Source organism: Hypanus sabinus, chromosome 4 (genome assembly GCF_030144855.1).
Source record: "Hypanus sabinus isolate sHypSab1 chromosome 4, sHypSab1.hap1, whole genome shotgun sequence".
Classification (NCBI taxonomy): domain Eukaryota; kingdom Metazoa; phylum Chordata; class Chondrichthyes; order Myliobatiformes; family Dasyatidae; genus Hypanus; species Hypanus sabinus.
In genome coordinates this window covers 60,380,550-60,397,980 of record NC_082709.1, presented here as the reverse complement: position 1 = coordinate 60,397,980, position 17,431 = coordinate 60,380,550, and the positions used below count along the sequence as shown (strand labels likewise).

Below are 17,431 nucleotides of genomic sequence, written 5' to 3'. Positions count from 1 at the left end.
ACCCTCACCATTCCCTGCCCCGGCACTCCTTCTGTAACCTGTCCCACTCCCCCCCCCCCCACAGTGTTCCACCCTCACCATTCCCTGCCCCGGCACTCCTTCTGTGACCTGTCCCACCCCCCCTCCCACAGCGTTCCACCCTCACCATTCCCTGCCCCGGCACTCCTTCTGTGACCTGTCCCACCCCCCTCCCACAGTGTTCCACCCTCACCATTCCCTGCCCCTGGCACTCCTTCTGTGACCTGCCCACCCCACTCCCACAGTGCTCCAACCTCACCATTCCCTGCCCCTGGCACTCCTTCTGTGACCTGTCCCACCCCCCCCTCCCACAGTGTTCCACCCTCACCATTCCCTGCCCCTGGCACTCCTGTGACCTGTCCCACCCCCCCCCCCCACAGTGTTCCTCCCTCACCATTCCCTGCGCCGGCACTCCTTCTGTGACCTGTCCCACCCCCCCCCCTCCCACAGTGTTCCACCCTCACCATTCCCTGCCCCTGGCACTCCTTCTGTGACCTGCCCACCCCCCTCCCACAGTGCTCCAACCTCACCATTCCCTGCCCTGGCACTCCTTCTGTGACCTGTCCCACCCCCCCCCCTCCCACAGTGTTCCACCCTCACCATTCCCTGCCCCTGGCACTCCTGTGACCTGTCCCACCCCCCCCTCCCACAGTGTTCCACCCTCACCATTCCCTGCCCCGGCACTCCTTCTGTGACCTGCCCACCCCCCTCCCACAGTGCTCCAACCTCACCATTCCCTGCCCCTGGCACTCCTTCTGTGACCTGCCCACCCCCCTCCCACAGTGCTCCAACCTCACCATTCCCTGCCCCTGGCACTCCTTCTGTGACCTGTCCCACCCCCCCCCTCCCACAGTGTTCCACCCTCACCATTCCCTGCCCCTGGCACTCCTGTGACCTGTCCCACCCCCCCTCCCACAGCGTTCCACCCTCACCATTCCCTGCCCCTGGCACTCCTTCTGTGACCTGCCCACCCCCCTCCCACAGTGCTCCAACCTCACCATTCCCTGCCCCTGGCACTCCTTCTGTGACCTGTCCCACCCCCCCCTCCCACAGTGTTCCACCCTCACCATTCCCTGCCCCTGGCACTCCTTCTGTGACCTGTCCCACCCCCCCCTCCCACAGTGTTCCACCCTCACCATTCCCTGCCCCTGGCACTCCTTCTGTGACCTGTCCCACCCCCCCCTCCCACAGTGTTCCACCCTCACCATTCCTTGCCCCGGCACTCCTCCTGTGACCTATCCCACCCCCCTCCCACAGTGCTCCAACCTCACCATTCCCAACATCCTTTGTTCCCACCAGATTTACAAACTTGCGCTCCGCTCCATATTGACAAATACAGTATTGTGCAGAAGTCTGAGGCACCCAGGCTATTATCTCGCCTAAGAATTTTGTATAGTATTGTAGATGTACCAAAACCTTTTGAAAGGGCCATCAGATAGCTATTGCAAATAAAAAACAACCAATAATGACAATATTAGCAGCTAACCTCATCCAAAGTGTCACTGGGAACTGAGACAAACACTGACTGGCAAATAAAACTCAAAGAAATTGCTTGTATGAAAATAAGCAGTAGATAATTAGAATAAGCATCTATTAATTACAAGGACTTGAAGGTGAGATGATAAAGTAATGAAAAGCCAACTCCACAGATTATGAATCACACACAAGGAAATCTGCAGATGCTGGAAATTCAAACAACACACACAAAATGCTGGTGGAATAATGAATCACATTGTCTTTGCCCTTCTGAATCAGATTACCATTGATAGTTACAACTCCATCAAACACTAAAATACTGTACTGGTCATCTTTATTTCATTCAAATCCAAGTACTTCAGTTATCTTTATAGATGTACTCCAATTTGCCATCTCCCTTAAAAAAAGTACTACAGTTACTCACTTGCCTGAGAAAAATCTGTCAAAGGAAGAGAGTACTACCTGGATAGAGGAAAAACTTCAGAGGTGTCCAAAATCATTTTAATGAAATTAAAAAGGTGTTCTATTGACTGCCACGAATCTCTGGTCCAGTATCACTCTAAGTAGAAAAGGCATATTCAGCTTGTTATTTAAAACTAAGTCTATTTAGTGGAAGTGCACAGAAATCCTGAAAGGAATGTCCCATCTTAAACTACCCACCTACCCAGTCAATCTCATATCTCCTGCTCTAGATGAGGAAACTCAAGGTTTTCCCACTTATCTAATCAGCCAAGTCTGACTTGCAAGACCACTATTGAATCAGCCGTCCTTCATCATGTGAAACTGCCAATGATTTGTAGGTTACTACCTTATTTAATCACAAAAATAAAACAAATCATAAAACATGTAAAATAAACAAAAGAAAATTCAACTTAAAAATGAGGAAAAAAAATAACTTCCCTCATCTATGAATTTCCTTTCGTATCCTGGGTTACCCAAAACACATCCCAGACCAATTACTTCAAAAGACTCAGCGCTACAAAAGCAAACTGATGTAAGAGTCAGTCTGTATACAATTAAAGATACTCAGATATTGCTTGTTTTATCAGACATCAAATGGTCCTGAAATCGGGCCATAGAACCCTTTTCCTTTACACAGAGAGGAAAATACAATTAATACAATGACAGTATTCTACAGAATGATAGCCTCTGAGACATACCCACCACAATCTAACAACTTATAAAGGTGACAGCTCCTTGATCTAATCAATGCATGCATGAGTTGTAGATAGACAAATCCTATTAAATACGGTGGATGGTAACAACAAAAAGCCTAGTTAAAACCAGGGAGTGTTCTTTGAGGTCCAAACTGGACTGCACACTGATCTCTCTACCCAGCTTCATTGACAATTAATTGCTTTGAAATTCACCCTTGACAGCCTTGAAATTCACAAGGTCAAATGGGTTTCAAACTAAGCAATCTTGTGAAAATTGGCAATGAACTCTCAATCAGCAAATAGACAATTGTTTCCTATAGGAAACTGATGACGAGCACATTTACTAGTTTCCAACACCATATACCAATTCACACACAATACTTCATTGCTGAATATTTAAATCTTTGGGGATAAATGGCTAAGTGGTTAACAGAGTTGACAAGTAATACAAAGAACCAAACTAAAAATCTGGGAACAAGTCCCAATCCCACCAAGACAGTGAAAATTAAATTCAAATAAATTGAATAATCCGGAACTAAATTAGGAAGAAAGGTCGTAATTATATTGACAATCAAACTACGGATTGTCACATAAAACTTATAGTTCATTAATGTCTTTTAAGGCCTTTGGTCTAACCCATACGTGGTTGACTCTTAACTGCCCAGTCCCGGATTCAGACACAGAAAAGTTGACCTTACTTCGAATGAGCATCCTTCTCTAAAAACGTCAAACTAATCTAGCAATCTCCTGCTGACTGCCACTTTCTACTGACCCACTGTTGCTAAAAATCAATGCTCCTAATATAAACAAGTGTAGGAAGACTACAATGCATGTTGGACAGAAAGCTTCAGTGTTCATAACACTGCATAACTAAGTAGCAACCACTTTGATTGAGCTGGCCAATTCCTGCAGGACACAGCTATTAGACAAGGTCTATATTAGGCAATGAGTGAACCATTCCAAGGAATAACACACACGTCTTCCTCATCACAAATTTGGTGGCTGTCAATGACAATATTGGTAGGAATGACCACTGTCCTTAAGGTGACAAAATGCTCCCTGCATGTTAAGGACACTTGTTAAATGGAACAGACAAAGCAGGTCTGGTTGCTCAAAACAAGCCACCCAACATCTTGCACTTCCATTGACATCCATTCTGACAGCATTTTACCTTTCAATGTGGCTCTTGTTCCTAGTCAACAACTTTAGTCATTATTATCCCTCAGTTAAATCCTCACATCTTCCAGACATTGCCAAACTGACCCTCACCAGTCATACTCCGTGAAGTCCCTGAACCTTCATTCTCTGGATCACTGTTCAATTTTGCTGACCAAAGTGACCCTGAAGCTGAGAAGAGATCCTGAACGGCAATCAGCCCTCAAAATGGCCATATGCCCTGACAAGAATAGGTCAGCACAAGTCCTCTTCATGAAACAACTCTAGAAAACTTAACAGATGGCAAAGCCCACCATCAGATTTGTTGTCTGGCAAAGATACAAGGGTTTGTTGATGTTTCTAAATGTCAACAATTAAAAAGCAACTCCTTAAAATGTGTAATGACAAAATTTTTAAATAACACACCAACACTTCAAATTAATAAAAAAAGACATCTATACCAAACATTTCTATTCTTCCAAGTATACAAAAACTATACACTGCTCTGACAACCTCACCTGCAGCTGCTGAGGTACCAAACCATGGAATGCTATTCCTGATCAATCTTGTGAATTATATAATAATTTAAGCCAGTGAAGCGTCTTGTGAATCAAATAAAATACCTACAAGTAACAGAATGCTACTTTAATTTTCAGAGCACTTTTTTAAAAAGCTTCATTGAGGCAAAAACTGTGAAAAGATGTTGCTATTTCCAATCATGTAGCCAAGCCATTTTAATTCTAGCCCAAAGTGCCCCAATTAATATCAATGAATGTAATCTGTTCCTAAATTTGACATTTTCTTCTTATTTCCACACTTGAACATCTTAAACAAGACACCTCTCATGTATGCTACCAGGATTACAAGTTCCTTTATTCAAAATCATTACATCTAGAACAAGCAATCACATTGTTTTCAAAAATCTTTAACTCTCCACCTGCATTTATTGCACAAAAAGATTCCCAAAATAGTTTTCAATTTCCATTGAGACTTCCCACTGGTAAATAAACAGCAATTCCATGTGTATACAGGTGAATGGCTAACAGAGTCTTTAGCTATGCTTTTGCCAGGGGACTAAAGCAGCTTGGGAGTTAACAGATTCAGCTGCCACTCAAATCTTAGCACAAAACAGAACTAAAATGATAGCAACCATTAATTTCAGATTGTGCAAAGATGAAGCAGGCAGTGAGAACATGTCATGATAGGTGGTGTGTTGCCTTTATGGCAGTTATTTAGTTTATAATATTTTCGCTTAGTAATTCATTTGTTAGTATTTTCTAGTTAGAATTAGAATTGTTTAAAGTATATTCATTGCCTGTAAAATATATCGGCATGTGATGACGTCACATCCGGTTTCGCCGCGTCTTGTGGGAAAATACCGGTTTGGGATCAACACAAGGGCGGGGGCTCGCACGAGGCAGAACCGTGCCAGAAGTTGTTTGTAAGCATTAGAAATCCCAGTGAGAGCAACGCTGTAAGTTAATAGATAATCGATATGTTGAATTAAAATGTTAACGCCGATCCCGTTAAAAGTAACGACGGCCGATAAGGTTTATGTTTTCGTTAGTTAAAGAGTTGCGGATAGTTTGTGTTGAAGTGTATTTAAAGTGGTCCATGGCGTAGATAGATTCTGACTGTATGCTGCACTTTAATGCAATGTAGTTGTAGTTTACTTTTACAAGTATTTACAATGTAAACGTGATATCAAGAAGGGAACAAATACTGTATCAATCTTGTATTGTTTTATCAACAGTTTTCACCATACGTTAATGTGAAGAGTGAACAGTAAATGGTTAATCTTACTGCAACCTTGTTTCATTGACTGCGGTTTATCTCGGCGTTTAATTCAGCGTTTCGTTACACCCGAGCGAGAACGCTACAGGTGGATCACATTCACGTTTGCTCAGACTGGCTAGGTGAATGACCTACAAGTAGGACAATTTAGGAAATATCTAATTGAGATCAGCTGTTCTTGCTTAAGTCCACATCTGACATGCAGAGGTTGATAAAAGACAAACTGCACAGACTATAGGACACAGTCATGTTCCAGTCAGAAGAGGATCCCAAAGCATTCTAAGTAGACTTGAAGAGCAAGAGGATAACCAGAGAGCAGGTAAGGATAAAAAAAAGGGTATATGTGCTGGAAGGAAGAGAATGTATGCAAAATCCTAAATGAGTACTTTGCATCAGTATTTTCCAGAGAAGGATGTGGAGAATAGGGAGATCAATGTGGAATGTGCTAATTTGCTAGGGCACTTCAAAATATAAAAAAATTATTGGGTCTCTTCAAGAAGGATGTCCCCAGGGCCTGATGGGATATACCCCAGATTATTAAGAGTCAATAGCTGAGATTGCTGGGGCCTACCAAGATCTTGGCATAACTTTAAGGGGTTTGGAGAAAAGCATTGGGGGGGGGGGGGGAGATGTCAGAGGTAGCTTTTCTTTTGTGCACAGAGTGGTAATTTCATAGAACACTGCCAGGGATGGTGATAGAGGCAGATGCATTAGGACATTTAACAGACACTTAACGATAGGCAAATATATGATAGAAAAGTTGAGGATTATTAAGGAAGGAAAGATTAGATTAAGCTTGGAGTATACTAAAGGATCAGCACAACATTGTTGGCTTAAGGGCCTGTACTATTCCAAGTTCTGTACAGGTGATACAAAGATGAGTGACATTGTGAGCAGTGCCGAAGGATACAGCAGGATACAAATCAACTGCAGATATACACAGAGAAATGGCAGATGGAACATAATCCAGCCAAATATGAAGTGTTGCATTTTGGAAGATCAAATGTAAAGGGATGGTACACTATTAATGGCAAGAAACTTGAGCGTCAATGTGCAGAGGCTTCTTGGATCCATGATCCGAAACTCCCTGAAAGTGGCTACACATGTTGATACAGTAGTAAAGAAGGTATTGGAATACTTGCCTTTAACAGTCGAGGAACTGAGTTCAAGAGTTGGCAGTTATGTTGCAGCTTTATAAAACTATCTCAGTCAAATGAGGAGTTTGTCATTCAATTCTGGCCACTCCATTATAGGAAGGATGAGCACGCGATGGAAAGTGTGCAGAAAAGGTTTACCAGGATGCTGCATGGATTTGAAAACATATGCTGTAAGGAGAGGCTGGGCAAACTTGGATTGTTTTATTTGAAGCAGTGGAGGCTGAGAGGAGATCTGATAGAGTTCTATATAATATTATGAAAGGCATGGATAAGACAGCCAGTACCTTTCTCCAAGGCTTGAAATGCTTAATAAGAGAGCATACATTTAATGTGAGAGGGGGCAAGTTCAAAGGAGATGTGCAGGATATAAACACTCAGTGGCCACCTTATTAGGTACAACTGCTCGTTAATGCAATTATTTTATCAGTTAATCATGTGGCAGTAATTCAAAGCATAAAAGCATGCAGACATGGTCAAAGTTCAACTGTTGTTCATACCTGACATCAGAATGGAGGAAGAAATGTGATCTTAGTGACTATGGCTATGGAACGACTATTGGTGGCAGAATGGATGATTTAAGTCTCAGTAACTGCCAAGGTCCTGGAATTTTCACGTACAACAGTCTCCAGAATTTACAGTGAATGATTCAATAAACAAAAAAAAAGAGCTTCTAGTGAGCAACAGTTCTGAGGGCAAAAACATCTTGTTAAATGAGTGAGATCACAGGAGAATGGCCGGGCCGGTTCAGACCTTATTGCCTTATCTGCCTTAATGACCATCGCACAGTGGCACTCACATCGACAGTGACGAAATGCTTTGAGAAGTTCGTCATGACTAGACTGAACTCCTGCCTCAACAAGGACCTTGACCCATTGCAATTTGCCTATCATCACAATAGGTCAACGGCAGACACAATCTCAATGGCTCTCCACAAGGCTTTAGACCAACTGGACAACACAAACACTATGTCAGGATGCTGTTCCCCGACCATAGCTCAGCATTTAATACCATCATTCCCACAATCCTGATTGAGAAATTGCAGAACTTCCCTCTGCAATTGAATCTTTGACTTCCTAACCAGAAGAACGCAATCTGTGCAGATTGGTGATAACATTTCCTCCTCACTGATGATCAACACTGGTGCACCTCAGCGGGGTGTGCTTAGCCCACTGCTCTACTCTCTATCTACACATGACTGTGTGGCTAAGCACAGCTCAAATAAATTTGCTGATGATACAACCATTGTTGGTAGAATCTCAGGTAGTGATGTGTACAGGAGCGAGATATGCCAACTAGTGGAGTGGCGCCACAGCAACAATCTGGCACTCAACACCAGTAAGACGAAAGAGCTGATTGTGGACTTTAGGAAGGGTAAGACAAAGGAACACGTACCAATCCTGAGGGGGATCAGAAGTGGAGAGTGTGAGCAGCTTCAAGTTCCTGGGTGTCAAGATCTCTGAGGATCTAACCTAATCCAAACAATTCGATATAGTCATAAAGGCAAGACAACAGCTATAATTCATTAGGAGTTTGAAAAAATTTGGTATGTCAACAAATAGACTCAAAAACTTCTATAGTTGTACCGTGAAGAGCATTCTGACAGGCTGCATCACTGTCTGGTAAGGAGGGGCTACTGCACAGGACCTAAAGAAGCTGCAGAAGGTTGCAAATCTAGTCAGCTTCATCTTTGGTACTAGCCTACAAAGTACCTAGGACATCTTCAGGGAGCGTTGTCTCAGAAAGGCAGCGTCCATTATTAAGGACTTCCAGCACCCAGTGCATGCCCTTTTCTCACTGTTACCATCAGATAGGAATACAGAAGCCTGATGGCACACATTCAGTGATTCAAGAACAGCTTCTTCCCCTCTGCCATCCGATTCCTAAATGGACATTGAATGTTTGGACACTACCTCACTTTTTTAAAAAAAAAATATATGTAACTGATTTACTTGTTTATTCTCTTTTTATTTTATTTATTATTATTTTTCTCTGCTAGATTATGTATTGCATTGAACTGCTGCTGCTAAGTTAAGAAATTTCACACCAGTGATAATAAACCTGATTCTGAACTGACAGGAAGGTGAGAATAACTCCAATAACTACACATTACAACAGTGCCGTGCAGGAGCAATTTTCAATGCACAACACGTTGAACCTTGAAGTGGATGGGCTAAATCAGAGGGGGAGGGTGTATTAATATTACATAAACACACCCACAGAATAGCGGATGCCCAGAATGTACTCTGGGATAGACACATGAAAGGATCGAAAATTAAAGGGTATAGACATTACGTACACAGAAGGGATTAGTTTAGTTGGGCATTTGATTACTAATTTAGTCAGTTCAACACAACACTGGCCCAAAGGCTTGTTACACATTGTTCTATGCTTACACATTAAAATATTTCCTTCCATTGGTTCGGTTTCCAACCAACATCAAGCTTTTTCCCAATGTCATCCATACACCCATCCCAAGAGCAAGCTCAACTAGCTTCTGGAAATAGTTCCTTGGATTCCTCTCAAACAGAAAATATCACAGCCCCTCCTTGAGAACAAACTGATAAATCATACAAGACAATCTATTGCTGCATTAAAAGAACCCACAATCCCCCATTGAAAGTATCCATAATTATATCACCGTACTGTAGGCTTCAATATTAACACTGCAAGAAAAAAACATTTTTAAAAAAATGACTTGTTCTCCAAATTGTACCATAGCACAATGTACTTTATCACCTCAATGAGATCATATTGCCTAAATAGTTGCGATTAAGACATGAAGAAATTCCTTCCTCTTTTGGATCACATCATATGGAATCTGTTTGTTATTGACTAACAACTACTTCTCAAATTTTCACCCTTTCATTGAGCTAAGTGAAACCTTCAATGCCATACCTGGATATTTGTATTTATTAAAAATTTCTATATTTATGTTGGCATAGATCATTAAACTACCACATTCAGAAAACTTCTGTTAAAAATAGGATTTGATCACCAACTGCACCCACATATATTTATATCTGTCTGAAAAGAAGTTGAGAAGAAACCGTTTCCAGAATCCTGAATAATAAAACCGATCAAATACTAACAGCAGCCTTGGGATGCTTTTCTTGAAAATGCAAAACGAAGAAAATTCCACAAGTACATTATGCAAGATAACATTGTGACAGATAAACAACCTCCCCAATCCCTCTTTAGATATAAATTTTACTTAAAAATAAAAAGCTGCTTAATCTTCATCCCCTCCTCCACTGACTATTTTTAAAATGTGGGACACTCAGACGTTTCCACAAATGTGGTTGGCAAGTGGTTACTTGCCAGATAGAACACTCTTTTCAGTGTTTATATTGTGTTTCTATGCATCCCCAACAAATAGTTCTGTGGTTCTCAGAGCTAACCCAAATGCTCCTTCTGCATTTTGAGTAGTTATAGCTTGGAATTCTCACAAATCCAAAGGCAAGTTATACATATTCTCCAAGAGAATATGGTGGATCATTTGGTGGATTCTTTGTCCGTGGAGTTGTGGGGTTTGGAATAGATAATCTGTTTCCAGATGTCAGACATACCCAAATAAATAAAATAAAGATAGTTATGCTACGACATAGGAAAGGCTGAGGAAAGAATGTGCCATTACAGAGGATAAGGATGACTATGAGCTTTGACAATGAGCTTTGTGCCAAATTAGTAGCCTTCAAGAAAGAAGATTCCTTGTTGTCTGCCACAGAAAATATCGTGGTTAGAGTCCTCCTCAACCACTGGCTCTCAGTGACTGAGGAGCTGTTCCCAGACGGAATCTGTCCTTCAAAGTGGAACAGAGTTTTACCAGGAGTCAACTCCAAGAGAAGTAAAATGAGCAGCATCATCCACTATGCAGACCCTTATTTTTTCCTCACTAGATCTGACGACCCCAAAATGGACAGAGGAGCAACTACAAAATTTGATTTTCTTGTCCATCTAGTACACATTACATGATGGCATACATATCATAACCTTAATTAACCATACCAAAGACCCAATATCATGGCAGACTGATAACAAGGGTGTATTATTGCCAGTTTTTCAAAATGTTTCTCACTTCAGTGTTGCACTCCAAAGGTTTCCTGAAGAGATGCTACTTTATAGGACAATGTTTAACATAAATCACCTCTTCTCCAGAACTGCGAAAGGAGGAGGGCTGGGCACAGGGCTTGCAACTCCATCTCCTAAAAACCCAGAGCTACACAAACACATCCCTGGGAGAGGATGGATCTTTGAAGATGAATTACACCTGGGGACTACTTGAAAGACTGGCCCAGGACAGAGGACTCTGGAGAGTTCCTATCAGCAGCCTATGCCCCAGTAGGAAGCGATAGGCTTAAGAAAAAGACAACGACGATGACTCCAGAACTAACATCAACCCAATTTCAGTGGCTAAGGTACACAGTATACAGAAGATACTTCCATATATGCACAGCAGGAGGCTAATCTCTAGGTTAACTTCAAATTATTCACTGAAGCATATAGATGGAAGAGGATGTTATACTTTATATCTTGACCAACCTGGCCCCATTGTACTATGCTACCTTCAAACAATAAAACTCCACAAAGGAAAAAAGTGAGGCACTTCCCATGTCCCTGGACACACCCCTCAATGTACTCAGACAAGGAAGAAATTCAATGTATTGTTTTTCCTGCATCAACACTGCCTTCAGATATCTGTAATTATGTAGCAAGATGCAACCTTTTGACTTTGATACCCAAAAGATCGACCAGAAACATTACCAACTGAAAACCTTATTTACAAATTAACGTAACAATAGAAGCAAAATGGTCTTCAACATATACAACTCTTAACCACTGATCCTTGGCATTGAAATAGATGAAGCCCATTTAGTCATATTCCACCATTCTATTAAATCACTATTGGTCTGACTTCAATCCCTCTGTCTGGTTAATAAACTTGCATTAACAGACATCGCTTTCATATTTTTAAATGTCAATTGACCCATCTCATAAATAAAAGAGAAATGGGACCCTACTGCTAAGCAGCTCTTTCCCTCTCCCCCTTTACCAAAGGGATTGCTCTCCACATGCCTCCATTGTCCATCCCCACTGATCTCCACCCTGGCACATATTCCTGCAAGCAAGACAAGTGTACATGCCCTTACTAACTCCTGTCTTGCCACTATTCAGGGCCTCAAACAGTCCTTCCATGTGAGGCAACCCTTCACAGCAAGTCTCTCAGAGCTAGCTATTGTACTTGGTGTAGTTTCCTCTACATCAGCGAGACCTAATGCAGATTGGGGGACTGTTCTGTCAAGCAACTTTACTCTGACTGCTGCAAAAGACAGGATCAACCCATTTCAATTCAGCTACCCATTCCCATACTGAAGTATCTGCCTAGGGCCTCCTCTACTGCCACAACGAGGCCAAACTCAAGGTGGAAGAGCAAAACCTCATTTCACTGGGAAGCATCCAACCTGATGACAGAACATAAAACTTCTCTCCACAACCCTCCGTGCTTTTTCCCTTTCCCGTTCTGGTTACTTTCGTTCCTCTTCTCATCAGCCCATCACTTCCCCGCCCTTTTCTTTCTTCCATGATTCACTGAACTCTCCAATTAGATTCTTCCTTCTTCAGCCTTACGCCTATCCCTTTCCAGCTTCTTACTTCATTCCCCCTCCCCCAGCCAACCACTTTTCCACTAATCTGGTTTTACCTACCACAACCCATTTCTAATCCCTTCTCACCTCCACCCCACCTTCTTATTCTGGCTTCTGCCCCCTGCCTTTTCAGTCCTGATGAAGGATCTCAGCCCAAAATGTCATCTATGTCCCTTCCATAGATGCTACCTAATTTGCAGAGTTCCTCCAGCATTTTGTCTTGATGTTGTAGCCAGTAAGTACTTGGCTCCCCATTAAGAAATAGGGAGGACAGAAAACACCACCAAGCACATTCTCCAACCTTCAAAATTCTTGAAAAGATAATCTGGATTTGTGGAGGCATTCACCCCTGTAATACGGTATCATATTCATAAATCTATACAACCCAGCCTCCAAAGGTAATGTGTCCTTCACAACATGTGGTAGATACAGATGTACGTAATAGTCCAGGTGTGATCTAGCTGTTCCATAGCTGCAACATAAATTTCTTTCATCATGCAACTGATTTTTTAAAAGCTAACAATTAAGAATTAGGACCGTGAAATTCTAATCTGTGTTTTTGTTAACTCTAAATACCAAAATATACCTGCCAGTTTTCCATATACCACCTTCAGCAAATTTAAGGTCATCCAAAATATAACTACTTCTGACTTGGCTTACACCCAGTCTTATTCACCTACCATCCATGCTTAACGACATTTAACATCCTTAATAAAAAACTAGACTTTAACATCTGATCTATTTATACATTCATCTATAGCCTCAAACCTCTACTCGCTATTTTAAATCATCCATCATTGACAGCCATACCTTCAGTTGCCAAGGTTTTTGGTCTTGGAATTCCCTCTCTCCCCACCTTCCTCTTTTTTTAAAAAAAACCTACTTCTGAACCAATTTGTTTATTTGCCTAAACATATCTTCATATGGCTCACTATTCATTTTTACTCCATAACATCCCCTCAAAACACACATTTCATTACATTGGAGGTTGCTACACCGACACAAGCTGATGACGTTAACTTACAAGAAGCAATAAAGAAACAAGCTCGGGTGGGTGTAGGGCGGTAGGGAATGCCGAATTAAATCGGCATCTGGAATCAAATCCTAAAAAGGGAAAAAAAAATCCTAATTCACCGCAAACTAAATTTGGAATATAATTAGTGACACACACACGACGGTGATCTTTAATACCCACTTAGAATATTTTGATTCTAAATTAAAAACACTTCTCCCTCACTCTCTTGGGGCACTTTCCCCTGCTGAAGCAAGTAACTGTCTTGAGCAAGTGAGAGCCATCAGAAGGCAGACAGCTGAAGCTCTCCAACTAACAGAGCAGGCAAGCTGCCTGCCATGCAAGAGTAGTACCTCCCAGCGACACGGCAGGCATATAACAGCTTCCTCCTGTGTCTCTGTACACTGCAACTTGTCAGTCCGGATGCTCTACGTCCCTTTCCACCAACACGGCCCACTTTTGCGGACATTTAATTTTTTTTTCGCTGCAAAGACAAATGAAGGGAAAAGCGATCGCAGCGCCGGCAACCACGAGCGGAAGGGCATCGAGTCCGCCATCCATTCCCGACGCCAGGGATCGACGGGCTGCGCTCGGCCACCTGCGGCGGTGGTAAGGAAGAGAAAAAAGAAAAGAACGCCCTTCGGGGCACCGAAACTCACCCTCGGAGAGCTCAAGTTCGAGCTCGGCCAGTTTCACCTTCACGTCGCGCGGGAGGCTGGGTGTTTCCATGCCGGCCATGGATATTTTTCTCGCCCTCTCGCTTTCTCTCTCGGCGTCCTCTGTCCCTCACGCGCTGCTCAACGCTGCCATAGCGCCAGCACGCGCTAGCAAACAGCCCTTCCTCCACTCCACTCCCACCTCCGCCGTCTGCCAAGCCCACACTCCGCCCGGCGCGCGCGCCCCGCGCCGCCGCCGCCGCCGCCGGGGAGCGAGCGAGCGCGCGCGCCCACCCGACGGCGACGCCCTCCGCGAGCACGTGCGCACATGTTTACTCGCCGCCCGCCCTCGCCATTGGTCTTCAAGCCTCCTCCGCGTCTACCGCGTCCCGCGGCGGCTGTGATTGGACGCGTTCCCCCAACCCATTCGTGCAGGTGCCGGGCAGCCGAACCCTGCCATTGGTCGGAGGGTGGATGACGCGCTCCGTTGACAGTTGAAGACGCGGCTGTGCGGGCGGAAGCGAGAGAATGCGCAGTGACAGGTACGGAGAACGTAACATAAACCCAGAAACGTGATCCCGAGTTGGGGGGGGGACGGTAATGATGAGTGGAGGCTATCAAGACGAGATGAATGGTTAGGTCTATGTATCTTGCACGGGGACCTTCCGGTCTATATATTGTGAAGAGGAAGCAGAATGGAGCGGTTCAAAGTTGAGGACATTGAGGGTCATTTTCCCACCGGAGAAGGAAGTCTAGGCTCAAATAGTCGTCGTCGCCCACCGTGAGCTGCTGGACGTCACCGGATGGACTTGCTTTGGAATTTCTTGTCGGGCTTCGGCCAGTTAGAACTGTCTTTCTTCCTTCAAGTAGGTGCCTCCCCATCATTATGAAACGCCCCTGTCATCTCATTGCCAGACCCATAATCAAATGCTTGATCCGATCCCCGTTTGACTGCACAATGCTGCCTTCCCGCGACAGCTTCCTAACGCTGCTGTCGTTTGTCTATTCCACCCCTTCATGACCAAAATACCGTGCGTGATCTGCCTGACTTTCACCATATACTTCATGGACCGGCTCCAGTAAGAACACGAGATATTTGGTTCCTCAGGCCTAGTCAAGTAAAACTGCTAGTCTCGCCTTTTCAGTTCCAGCTCTTAATAACACTCAATAAATTGATCTTTTAAATAATCATCTTTACAGTGTGTCTTCATCGATTTCTAAGCTAGAGAGCTCCAGAGATTCACTACTTGGATAGGTGAATTTTTATGTACTTAGCCCTTAATTTTGTAGCAATATCCCTTATTTATAACTTTTTTACGAGTAAAACCATCTCAACATCTATTCTGTAACGTCTTCTTGAGATACAAGGATCTTTGGATTTCCAGCCTCTGCGGCCTTTCTTGTGTCTAAGGTACAAAAACCTGCAGTCCAACTTGTATACTCCAAGGAAAGCAAACTCAGTCTAGCCCAGGAGTGACAGACCTTTTTTGAGTACGTGCCCAAATTGGCGATAATCTTCTAAAGAAATTCTGTTCTTTCATGTACCAAGTAATTTTGAGCAGAGGTGGTAATTAATTTAGCAGTAGTAACAATAGCCATGGACTTTTTAAGGAAAAAAGGATGAGTCATGTTGCTTATTTACATGTATTCATTGTATTACTGTTGATAAAGATAAAATAGAAACAGATTGAAATAAATGAAGCATTTTAGAAAACCTGTTCAAAATATTAATCTTTTAAGACAATTGAAAAATAACATCTCTAAATAGTATTGTTATTGCTCGTCTTGTGTAACATAAGAAATTTCACAAAAGATCAAGGAAATGAAAATAAGACACCTTATTCTCAGTGAGTTTTGTTGCTGCACAACAATGACAAGTCTTTTATATCCACATGAATTTAGTTTTGAGACCTATACATCTGTCACTAGTTTATTCACTAGTAATTCTGCTCCTATAATGGATTATAGGAATACACTGAAAACAATTTCTCAAATGAATATGTTAATGAAAATATTATTAATATTGCCAGTGCAAGATCTTCAGACAGGTAAAAGCTTCAGGAATGTAATTCCAGATTTTCAGAACCTCTGTCATGATTTTTATGCTTTGATCCAGCCACTAACTGATCTTTTCAAAATTTTCTAATTCAGCTCAGTAAATTGAGAAATTGTTGCCTCCAAATTGAGTTGCTTTGTAAATCAATCAACTGTTTCAAAATTGTCAAAATCACTCCACTGCAATATTTCCAAATTTGTCTAATGTTACACTGCAGTTTCTGTTAACCTTGCAGTTTCTTCAGATCTTAATATTATTCAGTATTTGAACCAATGATGCTCCAAGATTGGGAGGCTCTGTATTGGAAGGCTTTTCAGGAATTTCAGTAGCTGCCGTGTGTTTTTTTAAGGTTTCAGAAATATATGGGGACATTTTTTGGCTTCTCTTAAATACTTCCAGTTTGATTTCAAAATCTTTTATATTAACAAACATAGCATTGTGTTTCCCAGCTCTTTACTTCACCCCTTCCCCCTTTCTTGGTTTCAGCTATTATTTGTAACCTTGTACTTCTTTCTCCCCTCCCCAACCCTTTTACTCTGACTTCTCATCTTCTTCCAATCCTGAAAAAGGGTCTCAGCCCGAAATGTCAGCTGTTTACATTTTTCCTTCAATGCTGCCTGGTCTGCTGAGTTTCTCCAGCATTTTGTGTTGCTTTAGATTTCCAGCATCTGCAGATTTTCTCATATTTGTGACATTATGTTTTGTCAGATCCCTGTAATTTGGTATTCAAGTCATTTAATATGAGGAGAAATCTGCAAAAAAACACGTCATTGAATTCCTGACAAGAATTTTTTTCATTCATCAAAAACAGTCAAATTTCATCCAAATACTCTACATCATTTAAGGACAGAGTTTCTGCTTAGCCAATAAACATTGTTGTACATTTGTAGTCCTGTGCATACTGAATTCACCTTGCTTAGCAGATTCTCAAGTTTTTTTTTCAAAGCTCATCCAGAAATAAAATTAATTATTTTTGTTCTTGAATCCTGTTGCAGGAGCTTGGCCAGAAACATTAACTGTTTATTCATCTCCATAGATGCTGCCTGACCTGTTGAGTTCCTCCAGCATTTTGTGTGTGTTGCTCTGGATTTCCAGTACCTGCAGAACCTCTTGCGTTTATAATTACCTTGATACAATTTTCATCACTTTTTCAAGCTGACCAGCTTTTGCACGCAAAGCCTTGTGTACTATACAATGTAAACCTATTAGTGGATGTCCAACATATTTTGCAAACAGATTGACAAAGCTTACCTCTTACCAAATGCTGGGTGCACAATTATTTGTCACAAAAACTATTTTTAAAAGGTT

At 42.3% G+C, this 17,431-nt stretch overlaps 1 protein-coding gene across 1 annotated transcript in view; it reads right to left on the bottom strand.

Annotated features, from left to right (window-relative positions):
• Nucleotides 1–14,294, bottom strand: part of LOC132392808 (disco-interacting protein 2 homolog A-like) — a 264,557-nt gene extending 250,263 nt beyond the window's left edge. Inside the window, exon 1 of the mRNA XM_059967204.1 lies at nucleotides 14,071–14,294. Within this exon, the coding sequence (XP_059823187.1) occupies nucleotides 14,071–14,149 (79 nt within the window). The 5' untranslated portion in view covers nucleotides 14,150–14,294. The remainder of the gene's footprint in view (nucleotides 1–14,070) is intronic.
• Nucleotides 14,295–17,431: the final 3,137 nt, after the last annotated feature.